The sequence below is a fragment of the Moschus berezovskii genome, chromosome 22, assembly GCF_049115385.1.
Source record: "Moschus berezovskii isolate FMDL1 chromosome 22, NW_MosBer_1.0, whole genome shotgun sequence".
Classification (NCBI taxonomy): Eukaryota; Metazoa; Chordata; class Mammalia; order Artiodactyla; family Moschidae; genus Moschus; species Moschus berezovskii.
Genome location: NC_142481.1, coordinates 61857694 through 61876523, shown reverse-complemented (window position 1 = coordinate 61876523; position 18830 = coordinate 61857694). Strand labels below are relative to the sequence as shown.

At 40.7% G+C, this 18830-nt stretch overlaps 1 protein-coding gene across 3 annotated transcripts in view; it reads right to left on the bottom strand.

Annotated features, from left to right (window-relative positions):
* WDR59 (WD repeat domain 59) overlaps positions 1-18830 on the bottom strand; it is an 82040-nt gene that overhangs the window by 11434 nt on the left and 51776 nt on the right. For 2 of the 3 annotated variants that reach the window (XM_055413136.2, XM_055413134.2), the window contains 5 exons: positions 13867-14020; positions 10134-10190; positions 4763-4896; positions 3441-3522; positions 181-293 (listed from right to left, as the gene is read on the bottom strand). In XM_055413136.2, the coding sequence (XP_055269111.2) occupies positions 181-293; positions 3441-3522; positions 4763-4896; positions 10134-10190; positions 13867-14020 (540 nt within the window). The remainder of the gene's footprint in view (positions 1-180; positions 294-3440; positions 3523-4762; positions 4897-10133; positions 10191-13866; positions 14021-18830) is intronic. The other variant, XM_055413135.2, reaches the window with a different exon arrangement.

Here is an 18830-nt window from a genome sequence, read left to right as displayed (position 1 = left end):
TGACAAATATTTTATAGTTCCTCCTGTTCTAAGAAATCAGTTCTACACAGAAGTTACTGCAAATCTCACTTCCTCTTCTCATGCCTCAGGGCTTTGTACTTTAGACAATAACACTGAAAGCGTTTATAGACCTAAAAGTGACACCACTCATTTTCCTCACTTTTAGCTCTCAAAACCTACAGGGACTCCAGCAGTTGTCGCCCAAATGGATGTCGAGCCCAGGGTGTTTCCAAATCTGGGTCAGACTTCGGACCAAGGCAAAGATCCGTAGCCACCATGGCCAGCGACCAAACCTGGACAGATCAAAGAGAAATAGCCACACTCAGACTGGGGAGCAGAGGACCAGAAACCAGGAAAGAACCAGCCCCACCCAACCTCCATACACAGCCTAAAGCCTTGCTACTCTGGGGGCGGCCAAAGTTGGGAGCTTATTGAAATGCAGAGTTTGAGGCTATGCTTCAGACCTACTGAATCAGAATCTGCATTTCTGCAAGATTCTCAGAGGACTTGTATCCCCATCTGAAAAAAACTAGCCTTAAAAACTTTTATGAAGCAGACTTCAGAGAAAGACACTATACAGTAACTTCCATGGGTTGTCTATTGAACCAGTGACTCGTGTGCCTTTTTCTGCTGCTTCATTAGTGAATTGGCAGGGGGAAAAAATGCATTCAATATCACACTGAAGATCTGTCCTTTCTCCAAATAAGAAAAACTTTTCATTATGAAAGTTTCAGTATACTCTCTGAAGCTACAGAAAAATTGGCCAAGACCCAGCTTTCTTTTTGTTGACATCAAATGTGAGGAATATATCCAAATTTGAAATCTCACGGGGCTTGGACTCATTAAGCAGAATCTAAAGTCCATAAGGTATCTATTAAGTCCAAAATTTAGCAGACCCTAAATACAAATACATCACACAATCAACAGAGCCCCCATCCCCTCCATAGCTATAAAAATGGAATATATTTTTGGAAAATTTTTCTTAGTATTATATGCCCACTAACTGGAAAACACTATTAGACTCTGAGAGAAACTCGAAAGGAAAAAGATACAGATTTTCAATCAGGAGTTTAAAACAGAAGAAAAAAAAAATAAGCAAATAAAAAATACTGAAAAACAGGAACAGAAACACATCATATGTGTAAAAAAAAAAAATCAACTAAATCGTGTGGCTCCAATAACACCCATGAGTATTGGTTCAAATGAAAAACATTCATTTTTATGATCAGTGGCCCAGTTGGATAGTTGCTGGAAGAAGTTCAGAGGTTTCTGGGATAAGAAAGGACTTTTACCATTCTGGCTGACAACTTGGGCCCATTATTTCCTCATTTATAATACATGTTTCCTAAGTGCCTTCAACAGAAATAGTTGATACTTAGGTTTATTTCTGCAAATCCTTCTTGCAAAGCAGGTGACACATGATCTTCAACACGTGAATAAAGAATAAAAAAAACTCTCCAAGCATTAGCATTGATGTCATTCTTAGCCCATTAAGCAAGACCATACCACACTGATGATTGGAACTGCAAGAACAGCAGCAATCACTTGCCACATATTGGATATTTACACCTATGAGATACAGGTATGGAAATTGTACATATATTACCTTATTGAGTTCTCATAAGGACCTCAGAAGCAGAAGTACTGTTCCTACTTTAGAGTTGAGGAAATGAAGTTCAAAATGATTAGGCAGCTGCCTAGGATCACACAACATGAAAGGGACAGAGCCCAGATGTAAATCCAGGTGTGTCTGAGCCCCAGGAAAGGGTCTTTTCACTTCACTTCACTTGGACTAGCCTGACCTTCCAAATCAATTCTGCCATAAAAGTACTGAAAATTTAAAAGAGGAAAAAAAAAAAAAAAACACTGTAGGAAGTAATTTTTCCTCAGAGAATGTCTTTCTAGAATGTAAACCAATCTTCTCATCAACACTATGAGGGAATTATTCTTGTGGGTCTCATTTTACAAATACACATAGTGGCTTAGAGAATCTGAAATACTTTGCCCAGGGTTACACCATGAGGGAGCAGAGGTGGGCTGACACTTCCTGTTAGAAATTCCCCACTAGTACCAGTACTTTTTTTGCCTTCTCAATGTTTGCAGAATTTTAGGTGGCTTGGTTCTTAAAGAAAAACATTAAATTCATGACTGTAAGTTTTACTTAAAAGGGTTTGAAGCAGAGACTTGATGGTGTTTAGTAGAAGACAAAAGGAAATCTTAGAGATTTTTCAATTAGCTAAAAATCAAGGGAAAGGGTCTTCCACAGCAGTTTGGTGGTTAGGACTTTGCCTTTCAGTGCAGGGGGTGCTGATTCCATCCTGGTTGTGGAGCTAAGACCCCACATGCCTTGGGGCCAAAAAGCAAAACATAAAACAGAAACAATATTGTAACAAGTTCAATGAAGACTTTAAAAATGGTCCACATCAAAAAAAAAAAGTACTGAAAGGAAAAAAAAAACTTTAAAAAAAAAATCAAGGGAAGGCCTTAGTCCTGGGTCATTTGGAAGGTTACAAGCAAAAAACTAAGCAGACAGGACAACAGCTAGTAGTTTCCACTGCTCAATCTAATCTGCACACTAAAGAATAAAGGGTGGAATAGAACGTAAACTAGTGGGTGGAAAGGGATGGATGGAGGAGTGAGCCTTTATAAGGTAAAGGAAGTGTTCCAAAATTGCTCGTGGTAATGACTGCAAAATGCTGTGAATATACTAAGGCCACTGAATGGTACACCTTAAATGACTGAATTGCATGGTCTCTGGACTACAATCTCAATAAAACTATTTTTTTTCCAATAAAACTATTAAAAAAAAATAATGACACTGAGAATTTCCTTGCGGTCCAGAGGTTAGGACTCTGTACTTTCTGTGCCGAGGGCCTGGGTTCAATCCCTGGCGGGAAACTAAGATCACAAGTTGTACAATGTGGCCAAAAAAAAGAAAGGAAAACCACCACCAACAAAAAAGCCCACCAACATAGGTGCAACATGCTTAATGAACTAATGTGTTCCTGCAGAAATGAAGGAAATTTAAATTTTGTAATATAACATCATATTTTGCGACTGAACATATCTCCATCTTAAGGACTGCCTTTGTAAACCTTGTATGAAACGATGTACTTTTAAAAGTAAAAATGAAACAGAACTGAGGGTGCAAATGGCAAAGATTAAGATATCCAAATTTATTAACCATCACCATGCACTAGAAAAAAGTTGTTACAAAAATACTTAGTAAATGCTTTAGGACTTTCTCAACTAAGCACTAATAAGAGAAATATCCAAGGAATTAAAAAGTTACAATAGCCCTAGAGTTTGGCAAAGAAAATGGGAAAAAATTTACAAAATAGGAGGCACACCTTAAAATGTCACTAAACCACAACCATAAAGTGAATAGAAATTGCTCCAAAAGAAAAATCCAGAATTCCAACAAAAGGGATGGAAAATACCTGGACAAGATCCTTCCTTCCAACAAGCAAGGCAGAAGCAGCATTCTTTTGACACGTTTCTTGAATATCATTCACATTCAATCTGAAATTTAAAAAGAATTAAAAAGCTGCTTTCTAACTGACTTCTAAATCAACTACTTCCAGCTTAACAAATAAACTAAAAATTGTCTCTTTAGGTCGTCACTCAAAATGTTTTATTTGTATTGGCCTTAAGCTCCTTTTCTACATAACATGCAGTAAAAGCTTACCTTACCCAACATCACAGTTGATGTTACACTGTGAGTTCAGGACTGGGAAGGTGAAATTGCTCACCTCTTTGAAGTCAGGAAAAAAGGCCAGACTCAAAGACCAATTTGCCAGCCAGCTTTCCTGGAGAGTTCCCTAGACTTAAGGGTTGAATAAAACTTGATTTAAATGTGTGTAACACCGACTGTAGTTTCCAACACAAGGGGTAATGTGCTCTGTACGTACAACAAAAGAAATATTGTTTGTTATGCATTCAAGTTCTGGAAGAAGGGAAACCACAGGCCAGCAGCCTCTGTGTGCCTGTCACTCACCTCCTACCTCCATTCAGTGGCTCTGCTATTAAATGTTTTACATACTGAGTGCAGGAGGCAGAATTCTAAGACTGTACCCAAGATTGCTGTATGTGCCTTGTATAAAGCAGATCTCTCATCTCTTTAAATGTGAGACCAGTAAATACTGATGGGATATCACTCCCACAACTGTGAAAAGGGAGATTCTCTTGGATGGGCCTGACCTAAACAGATGAGACCTTAGAAAGAAGCTGAAGCATCAGTGAGACACTCTTGCTGGTCTCTGAGAAGATGAAATTCCCTGAGTTCTTTGGCTGCAAGGAACTGAATTCTGCTAACAACCTCCATGGGTTTGGAAGAGGACCCAGAGCACTGGCTAAAACTGCCACCCGGCAACTTCGTGACTTTAGTCTGGGGAGATCAGAGCAAGGACTGAGGTAAGCCAAGCCCAGACTCCTGACCCAGGGGAACTGTGAGATAATAAATGCATCTTATTTAAATACTAGGTCTGTGGTAATTTCACTATCCAGCAGAAGAAAGTTAATGCACTGGACTTCTCCTAAAACTGCTTTTGAAGAAAAGATTTTAATACCTCAAAAAATAAACAGGGAGCTCCCTGGCAGCCTAATGGTTAGGATTCTGGGCTTTCACTGTGGTGGCCTGGGTTCAATCCCTGGTCAGAGAACCGAGATCCCACAAGCTGCAGAGCAGCCAAAAAATAAAATGAACAACTCTGATACTCATGTCTAAGTGAGAAGCACGGCATAGCTGAAATTCTGAACTTACATGTATAGTTCTCCCAATGACTTGTGAACTGGAAGAAGGCAAGCAATATCCTGAATGATCACTTTCCCAGCAGCCTTGATTGGTCGATTGCCAGAGTCCGATCCTTCACGCTTACTTTTCCATCTCCTTGATTTCTGGGGGAGATGACAAGATATAACTAATGGGGACTTTGATGAATGGAAACCTACACTTGCAGAGCACATCATTGTTGGGTCATTGGTAATTTGCAGAGACTGTGCATTACATCATGCCCACAATTAAATGAATCAGCATCTGTAAGAAATAAAAAGGATGACAAAGGGCATTGAGCTCATGGTCCAAAATCCTAACAGTAAAATAAGCACCTACTGCAATGCTATATACATTCTGCAGGTGCTCAAAAATAAATACCTTGAAGCCAAAATTTAAAAAAGAAAGAAAGAACAGCAGGTAAATACGTTAGTATAAGACCACAAAAATGTGGGAGAAGAGCAACTTTTAAGGTTGGGTTCAGTCATAGGTTCAAAATTCTTGCTTTAAATTAATCAAAGTTTTTTTTTTTCCTTTTCAGATAGCTTTAATCAAGTTTGTTGAAATTTAATTCAGACACAGTAGTGTAGGATCTGCAAACCTTCATCTATGGGAGGCAGACACAGAAACAGTGGTTCAAGGAGAATTACCCTGTTTTTCCTAGCAGATCTGAGTTATTTCTAAAAGCGATCATTTAGAATTTCAAAAATACCTGAGCAGAGGGACCTGGGTAATGAACATGGAAGATCAGGAGCAATTATCCTATTTCCCCAGAGCCTTCCCTACAAAGGTCTACAGAGAAGTCTGTATGTGGGAAATGAGAGATGTCTTAGAGAATGAAAATTATGAGAGTGTAGCCCCATCTGGTATCTTCAAAATGACGACCAGCCAAGGGAGCAATATTCTATTTTATTTCCAGAAGTTAGAAAGGGGGTCAACTAAGTGATCCAACTCAGGAGGGAAGTGACATATTTATTAATGAAGGAGGCAAAAGGAGCTCATGAAAGGGCCTGGTTATATTACCAGGGCAAGGTTTACTGGTCTTATTGCCACATGCCCTGGCTCGGTGTGACCCCCAGCACGTTTCTTTTTTGCGGTGAATGCAGGCTCTGGTCACTCTCTCTTCTCTCACTTGGTAACTTTGGCCTCAGGACAAGTTCTGTGGTTCCAATCTCACAAGGTTAACCAAAAGACAATGAAAAGGTGAGAGTGCAAACTGTCACCTGGAAAGGTGCAATTTAAAAATCTCTAATTTTTATAATGTCCATAAACTCTCAGGCATGTAGGTTAGATAATTACTTAGATGACTCACAGATAAATTCCTTTTCCATCAGTGATTTTGATACAATCACTCTCCCATAAATCAGTCATGGTCTATATTCAGGCATTTCTAACCATTGATGTCCCATCTAACCCCTAAAGTTGTCCAATGCGTGTAATTTTCTATAGGATCAGTAAGTGGTATGGAACCTACTAAATCTAGGAAACCTAGAGTCAGTGCATGACAGACCTTTAGCTGAAGTATCTGAATTGTTCACAGTAATTTGTAAACATATATGCTATCAATTTGGATATATATATATATATATATAAAAACATATATGCTATCAACCTCAACCCATTTGGTTTTAGAAGCAGTTCAGTTATTAATACTATGTATCCATACACAAGTCACTATTCTGCAATACAAGAAGCTACAACTATCATTAGCAGGTAGCCCTTCAATTCTTTGCTGGCCCAGCTTATTTTCTAAAGAATCCTGATGTGGGTGACTGTGCTAATGACCAAAGAGCTTGTCAGGATGGGCTGGAGTCAGGCAGCATTCACTGACACAAGACCATGCAGTCGCGAGTGCCCTGAGCACTAGGACTGGTTTTCGGGAGGGATACTAGATGTCCACCAACCCAGCAATGACAGGACAAAACAATGCGGTTAACTAGAATGGGTAGGGCCTAAGTCCACAAACTCACTTCACTGTGACTTTTATCCAGGTTTCTAGGAGTTTAAAAATCCCAAGAAATGACACACCCACAAGATCCTCATCTCCAGTGAGATTTAGGGTACTGGATTTTTTTAAGGCAGAAAAAAAAACAAAAAACATTTACACTCAACAGTTTCCATCTGGAGCCAAATAGGATCCATTTAATTGGGTCTTCTGGGTTGGTCGAAAGGCTTCTAACACTGCTTTCCAGGCACTGACTCTGGCTCCTTATTACAAAGAGCAAAGTGAAGCCCTTCAACAACTGAGAATTTCATGCCAGCTCTGTTTAACTGAACAGTGGAAGTCAATGGAAGATTCATGAGGGATGGGGTCTGCAGCACTCAGACCACACTGAAACATCCACAATTTCTTGACTTTTTAAGCAAACCTAATGAAAGCATAATAATAATTAAGGTCCATGTGTCCAAAGTGGTTCATTTGCAAATAGACTAGTTCATGTAAGAATGTTTTCTTAGCAAAGTATCAATTTCAGAATGTCAAAAATATTTGAGCAGAGGGACCTGAGTGATGGACGTGTAAGAAGACCACAAGCAACTGTCCTGTTTCCCCAGAGCCTTCCCTACAACGGACACACAGGACCCGGTACCTGGGAAATGAGAGAGTCCCGGACTTGACCAATGAGGACATGAGCTTACCCAAGGCTGTACTCCTAGAGCTGAGATTTAAACACAGGCATCAGGCTGCTAAGCCCATACTTGTTAACCATTTTTAAAAGTATGATTTTAAAAGGGGGAAAATTAAGTCCTAAGCTACCTGTTAATACATAAACAGTTTTGGTCCATATAAAAATAGATCCATTTCTGCATATAAGGAGATCAGTAACTGATTCCAGTGAGTCCTGTTCAACACACTGTCTTCTCGTGTGAAGACAATTCTCTGCCAAGCACTGGGTTGAGCCCTGTGGAGTCAGAGCAGTGTGCTGGAGACGGGCAGAGGCAAACTGCTCCTGAGGCTATCGGGCTTCACACATCGGGCTCAGACAAAGTTGCTGTGTTCCAGGCTGGGCTCATAAGCCCAAGCTGTTTTATTTCCTTTTGGGATTTGTTAGGATTGGACACATTCAGAGAGGAAAACTCAGGGTCCAAAGAGATGCTTCAGGGCTCTTCTCCCATTTGCAGTCTTGGATAAAACAGGTAGAAACAGATCCATGTGAGTCATCAATTAGTCCTTGATGAAAATGCAGACAGTGGTCTGGGCAACTTTCTGCAACTACCCTTAACTGAATTATAGAAATCACAGTGTGCATTTTCTGGGACTTCCTTATCAATTTCTTGAGAGGCTTCCAGGTGCTTCTCTGTTTGATCTATATTAATGTACAGGGAATGCTTTACATAAGATGCCTTTGAGCCTATAATAGAAGGAGAGTCCCTAACATAGGATCACCCTAATGACAGTTGCCACCAAGAATCAAACTGCAGAGACAATAAAGGGACAGCTCTTTTTGTTCATTTAATCCAGCAAGAATACCCAGAAAACATTATTGAAAAATCTTTAAAGGGGAGGTGTCACAAAATTTTTTTGTTTTAATTTTGGGTGGGGTTGATGGTTTTTAAATATGAGCTATCTCCCATTAAGGCTACGAGACCACTCAGTAATCCTGTCTTGCGCCAGTTATTCTAGGGATTCAAATCCAACAAGGCTGCCTAAATGAAGATGCAGTAGATCTCTAATCGGGTGGCAGGGCCTAGATCCTGGTTGCTCCCTAACAAGCATGGACAGTGTTTCAGGGTGTTCCCTCCAGTGCTTTGGCAACAAAAATAGTTCATATCTTATCCACACCTCCCCATGACTTCTTTGCCCTAGTATCTTGCTGGTGATTTTAGGATAATCTATCTGGTCTGAGTCACTATCAGGTGATGACAACCATGACACACTGGGATGAGGTGTGGCTGACCTTTCCAAGTGAGATAAGGGTACTGGGGCCCCAAAGCCCCCTAAACCTCCTGCATTGCTCCAGTCCCACTCTGATGGGCTTAAATGTGGATACTTTTCTGTGCAGTAAAATTGGTACCTCTGGGAGGCAAAGGACTCTGCACTTCTCTTAGGTCATCTCAATGCCCCATCAATAGAAAACACCCCTTCCCCACAGATTCCATGAGCAGGGATCAAGGGAGGAGAGACAAAGCAAGACAAACAAGTTATCACACAATGAGACCGGAATGCTCCTCTGAACAGACCAAGAAGGCGTTCATGGAATTAGAGGAAAGAGGACAGCGAGGACTGGGGTGGGGAGAGAGGGGCGAGGAGGGAGGCACTGGTGCAGAGAGCACTGAATGACAACCAACAGCCAGCTTGCGACTGAACCACCAGTGTTACTGCTACAATCCGAGGCAACATTGATGCCAATAAATGGGTTAAATGTAAAACAGCCCAAGAATAAGCCACCAACTGCTTCGCAGCAACCCCATCAACAATGCATAATAATCAGCAGAGTGGAAAATGAGTCAAAATGAGTTTCTATTTAAATAGCAGCGGGAGCACGGGACTCCTGGAAAATCAGTGGAAACACAGCAGTTGGGTTGGTAGGACAGGCTCTCTGAGGAAAGGTGGCCAGAGAGGCGGCTCCACCTCCAAGGTATTGGGCAGCAGTGGTACTTGCTAATCAGGGTTCCTGATTTCAACTGGCTGTTATATGAAAAGGCTACGGGATGATCCCCCATAAGGAAATTTACACAAAAGCCTCAAGACTGCTGCCTTGCACAGCCTGAGGTCACTATGGCACGACTGAAACATGAAGCGGGTGGGAGAGGAAGACAGAAGAGGAGAGAGTCAGCAAGAGAAAAGAAAAGAAGATGTCCATTGCAGAAGTTCTACTGTCAATGCAAAATACTGATGGCAAGGAAAAAAATTTGTTCCAGGAAATTCCCCAAGGATTAAAATCTAGCTTCAGTGTCACGCCAAGGAAGCAGGTGGGCACTTCCCTCTTTGAACTCGATAAGCAAGATGATAAAAACAGAGACAGAATGGCAGAAGCCTCTTACATCTTCCTCTGCTGCCCCGCCATGCCAAACGTGGGCTTTTGAAAGCTCTATGAAATTATACAAATACTCCAAGTGAAATCAGGTGAACTAAAGGCTTATCATCAGGGTTCTTTCCAAGAAATCTAGCATTTAGCTTCATTTTCAAAGAAGTCTATTCACAATCCTTAGTGATATCAGTACTCAACTATTTGAAACTGATAGAACCAGGAGACAGTCCCTGGGGCCTGACTCCTAAGAGTGAGAAATTGATTATGCTGGTCCTAAAGACCAGCCAGCCTGTCATTTCAGGTTCCTCAAAGCCAGGCAGGTGGCATTTTATTCTTGGGCCTTTGGGCAGAGACAAGATTAGTTAAGAAGAGCATTTGACAGCGCACAGTACCGGGAAGTCGTTAATTGCTTGTATGGACCAACGTCGCCGGGCAGAGCGAGGAGACATCTGTGCGTGAAAACGTTACACCCAGGAGGAGGGAAGAAAAACACCAAGAAAATTAAAAGGGAAAAAATATAGAACAAAATGAAAGCTTCCCACACATCTGATGGAATCAAAGGTACCATAATATACTGCAAACTTCGGCTGGGAACGACTGAAAAACCTGAACCTCAGCACAGCAGTACCTGAAGCCCTCAACCACCCCCCAACCCATCACACTCCACACACAGCTTCAATGTCATAGTCCTTTAGTCCGAAACATGTTTCAAGATATCAGGAGGCTGATGTCCACACACCTCTGAGAGAGGAACTACAATGGAGACCTGTGGTTCTCCTATAAGAATTAAGATCATAAGAAACAGGTGGAGAACTCTGCTTCCCCTTCAAGAGCACATGTATGTATGAGAAGACTCTCATTCCTAAACAGGAAGAAGCTCCTCAACAGGCTCAACACTGAACTGTTTCTGGTGTGGCTGGGGTCCGCTGGGGAGACTGGAGTTTCAATCTTTGGACTCCAGGTCCATCCTCAGAGGGGTGCCACGAGGAAACGAGAGCCTGTGGGAAAGGAAGGCTCTTGCTAACAACTCAAGCATCAGTATGAAACTGGGAGCACACAACACTGTTTCAGGAAATCAGAAATTATTCTATTAACCAGGACCTTCTCAGTTGTTTACATTAAAGCTATTTTAGTGACATCATCTGAAGAAAATGTTCAGTTCAGTTCAGTCGCTCAGTCGTGTCCGACTCTCCGCGACCCCATGAATCACAGCACGCCAGCCCTCCCTGTCCATCACCAACTCCCGGAGTTCACTCAAACTCATGTCCATAGAGTCGGTGATGCCATCCAGTCATCTCATTCTCTGTCGTTCCAGTGTAGGAGACTGCAAATTTTTTTACTGTTTACAGGGCAATGCCTAATGTTTATCTTAGGTTCTGGGCCTTCTGATTTACTCTAAGAATAAACAGCAATTCATCAGCTACTAATAGATGGTCCAGTTACCAAATGAAAGTTAGTATCTCTCTGTGCTGTCTAACTTCTTATGAAATTTAATGTGTCCTTTTTTTAAACTTCTCTCACATTTAAAAAAATTTTAAGAGTGAACATTGGAATTCCATCTGGAGAACCTTTGGGTGATAAAACAAGATGACCTAAGTAGGGAAGGCTAAAAACACACAAAAACAAGTGAAATGAATACTAGTCCCCGACAGCTTTAAGATATTTTTTTTTCTTCAATCTCCAAAATACTCTATAATTCCTTCAATGCTATACTTTAATGCAGTTATATTCCTTTCCTTTATTCTTACTCACTTAAAGCTCTCAGGTGTAGAGATCTAAATAAAAATAAAAGTATGTATGAGATAAAATTTGGGCTAAAAATGAAGACAAGCACAGAAAAATTTAGCAAACTGGGATCATTTCCAGGACGAAAGTAATAAAAGTGCTATAATTTGACATTTGAAACTAGATACTGAGAATCAGAAAATACTCCCTGAGGGATAAAACCATTATCATTCTCTGTGAGGACGATAAGATGGTCTATGCATGATATTGTGGCATATTTCATACCTTTAATTCCTCCCCTATGCCCCATGTAAATGGGATGGACGTGAACAAGCTCAAAAGGAGAATTTATGAATTTATTTCAGATTCATCACAAAAAAACTGCCTGACCAGTTATTACTGATTTTAACTCACTAAGTGGAACGACATGAAACCTTTTCTTAAGGTCAAAAATGCTTAAATATCAGAAGTTTCCTAATAATTACTATATGTCATCCACTAAAATGTGCCTTCCTCCCCCAGGGCTTCTAGAATTCCTACTTCGTCTATTTCTTGGCCTGTATGATTGTTAATTCACTGAAACATATACCAATGATTTGCAAACTTTTCTGTACATGTTATACATCAATACAATAGTTTCATATGAAATTATAATAAAACTATTTCTCCCTATTTTATTTGGCCACTGTCTGAAATATAATTCAGAGACCACTTACTATGTCATCCTAGAAGACTACAATGGCCCATTTTCTAGGGAGAAGTAGCACACTGGGAATCACCCCAATCTGAAATGTCACAATCCAAATCCTGTCTGATAAGAGGTAATTAGTTATCTATAGGCCTTTATTCCCTCTTCATGATTATGGTTTTTGTCGTAAAAGAGGCCAGACCATCAAAAACACATATGGAGGCTTTACAAATGCTTCTGCATTAGGAGAGGCCCCTTCTTGGAACTGGAGTTATCTTGATGAAACACAACCTTTACATACTATCACGGGTCAAAAGTGCTGGTCCATCTGTGCTGCCCAATTTGAACCCAAGCATGGTGTGATTTGAAAGGGGATTCAGAACTGCCTTTATGACTGAAAGATCTCCTCAACCTGGCTCTGACACTAAAGAAAATTCCCACACTTATCCAACCGTGAGTTTGGCCATTACATCGATAATAAAATGCCTTAGTTCAAATCCATTTATTAAAGCATCTCACCAGTTACCTGCTAGCTTGCAGAAAAAGAAAAAAAATTTTTTTGAATGTAAAACCTGGGAAGCTAAAAGTGTTCTAAGAAGGTCTGTGAACAGTTGTAGGGGTTGGATTGTGGGGGGAGGGTAGAGAACTCCATCAGTGATACAAAGAAGGGGACTATGGAGTTGGCCAGAAAGGCAACAAAAAATCATTTTCCCTATTGGACTAAAGGTTTTGCCCAATTCTAGTAATGTCTCAAGGCATCAGTTCCTGCCACTCCTTTGTCACATACAACCTTAAGACCTGACCAAGTCAGAGACAGTCAACTATCCTGCAAACCAAGAAGGTGAGACACTACATTGCAATTGAAGTGAAGACACCTCTAACACTTGCTGGAAATTGGGGTTTATTTTAAATAATTCAAAAAACACAAATTTTAATTATACTCAATCTATCCTTTCTCAATTAGCAGGAGAGCAACAAAGTATTACTAAGGACTGAGTTTGTGAGTAACTCAGTGGTAACCAATTAATACATCATGTCAGCTAAAAGCCGGTTTAAGCCAGACTTAACCTGACAACACAAAAAGTCCTCAGAATCATTCCCACGCTCTGCTGACATTCTCTACACTCTCGTCACCAAAGGTTTCTGACAGCTTAATAGCTACTTTAGGGACAATGAGTTCCTTAAGAAGTCAGGAACAGAAAGACAGTTTCAGGTGATTTTTGTATAAAGTGGTCCATTCAAAAGGGCACTTCAGTGCAGACTTAATAAAAATATAAAATCTCTTAGAGGCCAACTTTAAAATTTCCCACAACTATGAATTTCCAAATATATTAGGATACCAAGCCTGTTGAAGCATCCCGAAATCTGCTAACAAACATCAGAATACCCAGAAAGACCTGAAGCTACGTGATTCTGAGAGGATGGGAATCAACTTCATGAACAGGGATCACAAAGACAAGGTTAAAGGGAGGCAAGAGTATGGATTATAACAACCAGTCACCCACTCTCCCACACCCATATAATTTACAGTAGCTAAAACCAACTGAAAGGAAGAAGGCAATGGTCTTTCTCTAACACACTAAGTATGAAAGGGAAAGACCACAGGGGGAATCACTATTTTATTAATAGGTGCTGCGCGTGGTAGGTAGGGAGGCCAAGAACAAGAGTCTAGGGAAGGGATAAGTATCAAAGGCCATGACTCAGCCGCTTACCCGCTCCTTGTAGTAGAAGGAGCTGATGGAGACCTGCTCCTTCTCACTGCGCGTGGGGCTCCCACTGTATAAACGGAGGTTCCCAGGGGCCTCTGTGCGGATCTTCATAGGCGCAATCAAGCCAGTGTGATAGGCAGACAAGGCTGAGAGAGATCTGTGGTTGAAAAGGCAAGGTTATCCATACTGGCTTCTTCAATCTTTTCATTGGTTCTAAGTGATGCCATTCTTAGCACTTGAGGAAATTAGGAGGAAAAGATGGATATAACAGGGCGGGGATGATGGAAACTCCAAAAAGGAGCCAAATAGCAATTTTAGAGCTGAAAAATGCTTTATATGCAGAAGCAGAGAATATTCCTATGATTATATACACAGAAAAGTCAAAGAAGTCTGTAAACTACTTAAACTAGTAAGTGTATTTAAATACAAGGTCAATCTACAAAAATCTGTAGTATTTCTTTGTATCAAACATTTGGAAAATAAACATTTTTAAAATTGCATTTACAATAGCATCAAAACACACTAAATGCCTAGGGACACACTTAAAGATGTGCATTGAAAATACAAATATTGATGAGAGAAATTAAAGAAGATTGAAAACAACAGAGAAATACATTGTGTTAATAGATCAGAAGATTTCATGTTGTTAAAGTGTTGATTTTCTCCAAATTGATCTACAGAATTAATGCAATTTCAAGCAAAACATGAGCAGACTTTTTTTGTAGAAACCAGTAAGCTGATTCCTATTTTAACAGAAGTTATACAATCCCATACAAGAATAATAAAGTTAGGGGACCTAGCTACCAAATTTGAAGACTTACTATACAAACCTACATAAGGAGAAACCAACAAATCAAAGAGAAAATACAGTCCAGAAATAGATTCAAAACATATGGTCAACTGATTTTCAACAAAGGTATCAATGAAAATTCGACAAGAGCAAAATGTCTTCCATAAATGGTGCTCTATATATATATAAAACAACTATCTATCTCTACGGAAGACAAAAAAAATCCTTTGACTCCCCCCCACCTCACATCATACACAAAAATTAATTCGAGATTAATTACAGACCTTAAATAAGGAATTTAAATCTATAAATTTTTAAGAGGGAACACACAATATTTCTATGACCTTGGGGTAGGCAGACATTTTTCTTTTTAGACAAGACACAGAAGCACCAACCCTAACACTTAAAAAGTGATAAACTGAATTGTAGTAAAATTAAACGCTGCTAATAAATGAAAATCACTAAAGAGGGAGAAAGACAAGTCACAGATTAGGAAAAAATCAATATATACACCCAGCAAAGGATTTGCAATCAGAATGGATAAAGAACTACCACAAACAGATAACAAGAAACATAATCTGAAAAAACTAGACGAAATACTAGAACAGGCACATCACAAAAGAAGATAATCAAGTGGTCGATTAGCACACGAAAGTTGTTCACCATCATTATGTTGGCTTCCCGGGTGGTTCAGTGGTAAAGAATCTGCCTCCCAATGCAGGAGATATGGGTTTGATTCCTGGGTTGGGAAGATCCCCTGGAGAAGGAAATGGCAACCTACTCTAGTATTCTTGCCTAGAAAATCCCATGGACAGAGGAGCCTGGTGGGCTACAGTCTATAGGATCGTAAAGCATCAGACACAACTTGGCAACTAAACAACAACAAACCATTATGTTATTGAAATGCAAGTCCATGTGCCCAATGCACAGCAAGGTCAAGCAATATCAAAATGTCAGAGTTTGGAACAGAGAAAGGTTTGCTGAGGGTCCTGCAAGGAGATGGATGGCTCGTCCCTTAAAAGCCCCAAACTCCCCAAGAGTTCTCAGCAAAACACTTTCACAGGAAAAGTGAGGGAGGGGAGGGGTCAGTTGCTAGAAACTTCTTGGTATCAGATCCTGTGTTCTTGAGGTCGGGTAACAACATTCCTGTAAATCTCTACTGCTGCTGCTGCTGCTAAGTTGCTTCAGTCGTGTCCGACTCTGTGCGACCCCATAGACGGCAGTGGACCAGGCTCCGCCATCCCTGGGATTCTCCAGGCAAGAACACTGGAGTGGGTTGCCATTTCCTTCTCCAATGTGTGAAAGTGAAAAGTGAAAGTGAAGTCGCTCAGTCGTGTCCGACTAGTAGCGACCCCATGGACTGCAGCTCACCAGGCTCCTCTGTCCATGTGATTTTCTAGGCAAGAGTACTGGAGTGGCTTGCCATTGCCTTCTCCAAAATCTCTACTAGACAAATGTTCTTCTCTGTTCTGACAAGAAAGAGCACAGTCTCTCCGCAAAACTTTCACTCTCTGAGGTCCAGGTCCTGGCTAAGAGGAGGTATATTCAGTTGGTGGCTCCCTCAGGGCCAGGTCCCCAGCTGTCATTGCTGAGAGAGTCAGGTGCCCAGGGCCCAACGGGCCCTCAGGTTCATCAGGCCGCCCAAATGGTGGCGGCCAGGTTACGCGGACTGTGGCTGACATTAGGTCCCAGAGGCAGGTATGGTGGACAGGTTCACTGCTACCTCAAGGCCTGGGCCGGAGGCCAGTAGGTGAGCTGAAGGGCTCTGGGGAGAAGACTGGAATCTCTTACCTCACTCAGCCTGAGGACCACCACTCCACTGACTGTTGGCTGAATGAACCAACTGACAGTTGCTCACTGACAGTTGGTCGCTTGAGGGAGGGGCCCACTGCGCACCAACCAATGGCTGAGCAGGACCACCAACGGTCACTCACTGACGGTTGGTCGCTTGGGGGAGGGGCCCACTGCGCACCAACCAATGGCTGAGCAGGACCACCAACGGTCACTCACTGACGGTCACTTGGCGGAGGGGCCCAATATGACACCAACCAACGGCTCAGCAGGGCTCTTAAAGGGCCCACAGGAACCTTCACAAGGTAACCAAAGAGGCGGGTTACAGCTTGCACCAAGGCAGCATATTAAGAGCTGCCACTCTGTTACAATTAGTCATTATCATGGAAGCACAAGTTAAAGGTATAATGAGATACTACTACACACCACCACAATGGTTAAAGTTGAAAAGGCTAAAAACACCAAGTTTTACAAAGGATGTGAACAGCCAGAATTCTGAAACACTGCTTGAAGAGTATAAAATGGCACAACCACTAGGGACAGACTTTTTGGCAATTAAACAGGCACGTATCCTATGACCTATAGATCTACTTCTTGGATAGAGAAATTATTACACATGCACATTAAAAGACTTGTATGTGTAGGTCTACATACAATAAAAATAAAAACTGGAAATAATCCAAATGTCCATCAACAGGAGTATGAATAAACAACTTATATTACTTTCATACAATGGAACAACTGATACAATAATGTGGAAATCAATTTTTAAAACATTAAGTTGAGCAAAAGCCAGACATAAAATATTATATGCTGCATGATTCTATATAGATGAAGTTCAAGCACAGGCAAAACTAAACTTCAGTGATGGAAGCAGAAGAGTCGTTTCCTATAGGTAAAGGGACTAGGAGACTTTTGGGGAGAGGTGAGGGCAATGCTGTATACTGATCTGGATGCTGGTCATCAAGGCACAGACTTCACATTTGTGTACCCTAAATTATACCCCAGCAAAAAATTGTTAGTAGGTAAAAACGTTCTAATTGGAACATTTTCCTGCTGACCCAAAGTTCAGATACAGATATTTGTGGTTTCCCTTTAAGAGTAGGTGATTGTTTTCCAGTCCAACCTTTGGAATAACGAACCTGGTGTCATGAAAGGGCTTCTCTGGCATTTAACTCCCAGTTCTTGTGGGGCCAATTTCTCATCTGCCTGAGTTACTGCAGAGACAGGCAAACTCCCAGGACAGCAGTAGCATCTGCTCATGAACTTCCTTTCTTGTTAGATCAGCTATTCATTATTAAGTTTGCTAATTATATCATATACAATATAACCAGGTGTTTGTAGCAATAGTGTTTCCAGGTTATTCTGGCCATCAGACTGCAGAACCAAAAGACTTCAGCATAATATTTAAGTTAAAAAACCACTAGTATGGGGGTGGTTGTAAATGCATGGGGTCAGGGGTATGTGTTCTCTTCATTCAACTTTGCTATGAACCTAAAACTGCTCTAAAGTGTATTAATTAAGAAAAAAATTTACAATATGATACAGTCATTCAACTCTGAAGTATATATCTAAGAAAAATGAAAAAATACATATCCACACAAAAATCTGTACAGAATGTTCATAGCAGCATTATTTGTAATGGCCAAACAGTGGAAACAATACCAATGTCTGCTGACTGGTCTGAGTGAATAAATAAAATGTTGTATATACACATGTGATGGAATATTATTTGGCAATAAAAAGAAATAACTGATACAGGCTACAACATGTATGATCCTTAAAAATATACTAAGTGAAAAGAGTCAGTAACAAAGGAACATATATATAATGCCATATATATGAACTGTCCAGAATTAGGCAAATTTATAGAGAGAAAGTAGATAAGCGTTTGCCCAGGGCTAGAGGAATGGGGGACTTGGGAACTAGGGTGACCCTCTAAGGAATTCAAAGTTTCTTTCTGGTATAATGACAAGATTATAGATTGATTTTAGGGATGGCTGGCTGCATATCCACTACACATGTGTGATAATGTTAGGAATGATCAATTAGTGTTGAAAAGAAAAATGTGAAAGTGTTAGTTGCTCAGTCATGTACAATTCTTTGCGACCCAATGGACTATATCCACCAGGCTCCTCTGTCCACAGAATTCTCCAGGCAAGAATACTGGAGTAAGTAACCATTCATTCCTTTCTTCAGGTGATCTTCCCAGTCCAGGGATTGACCCGGGTCTCCTGCACTGCAGGCAGATTCTTTACCATCTGAGCCACCAGATGCTACACTTTACCCTATTAGTGTTATGGGATTATAAATAATCTCTTTTGCTATTTTTCTAGTTTTATTTAACGTTCAGATAATACTTTAGCAATACGGGGACAGCACATTA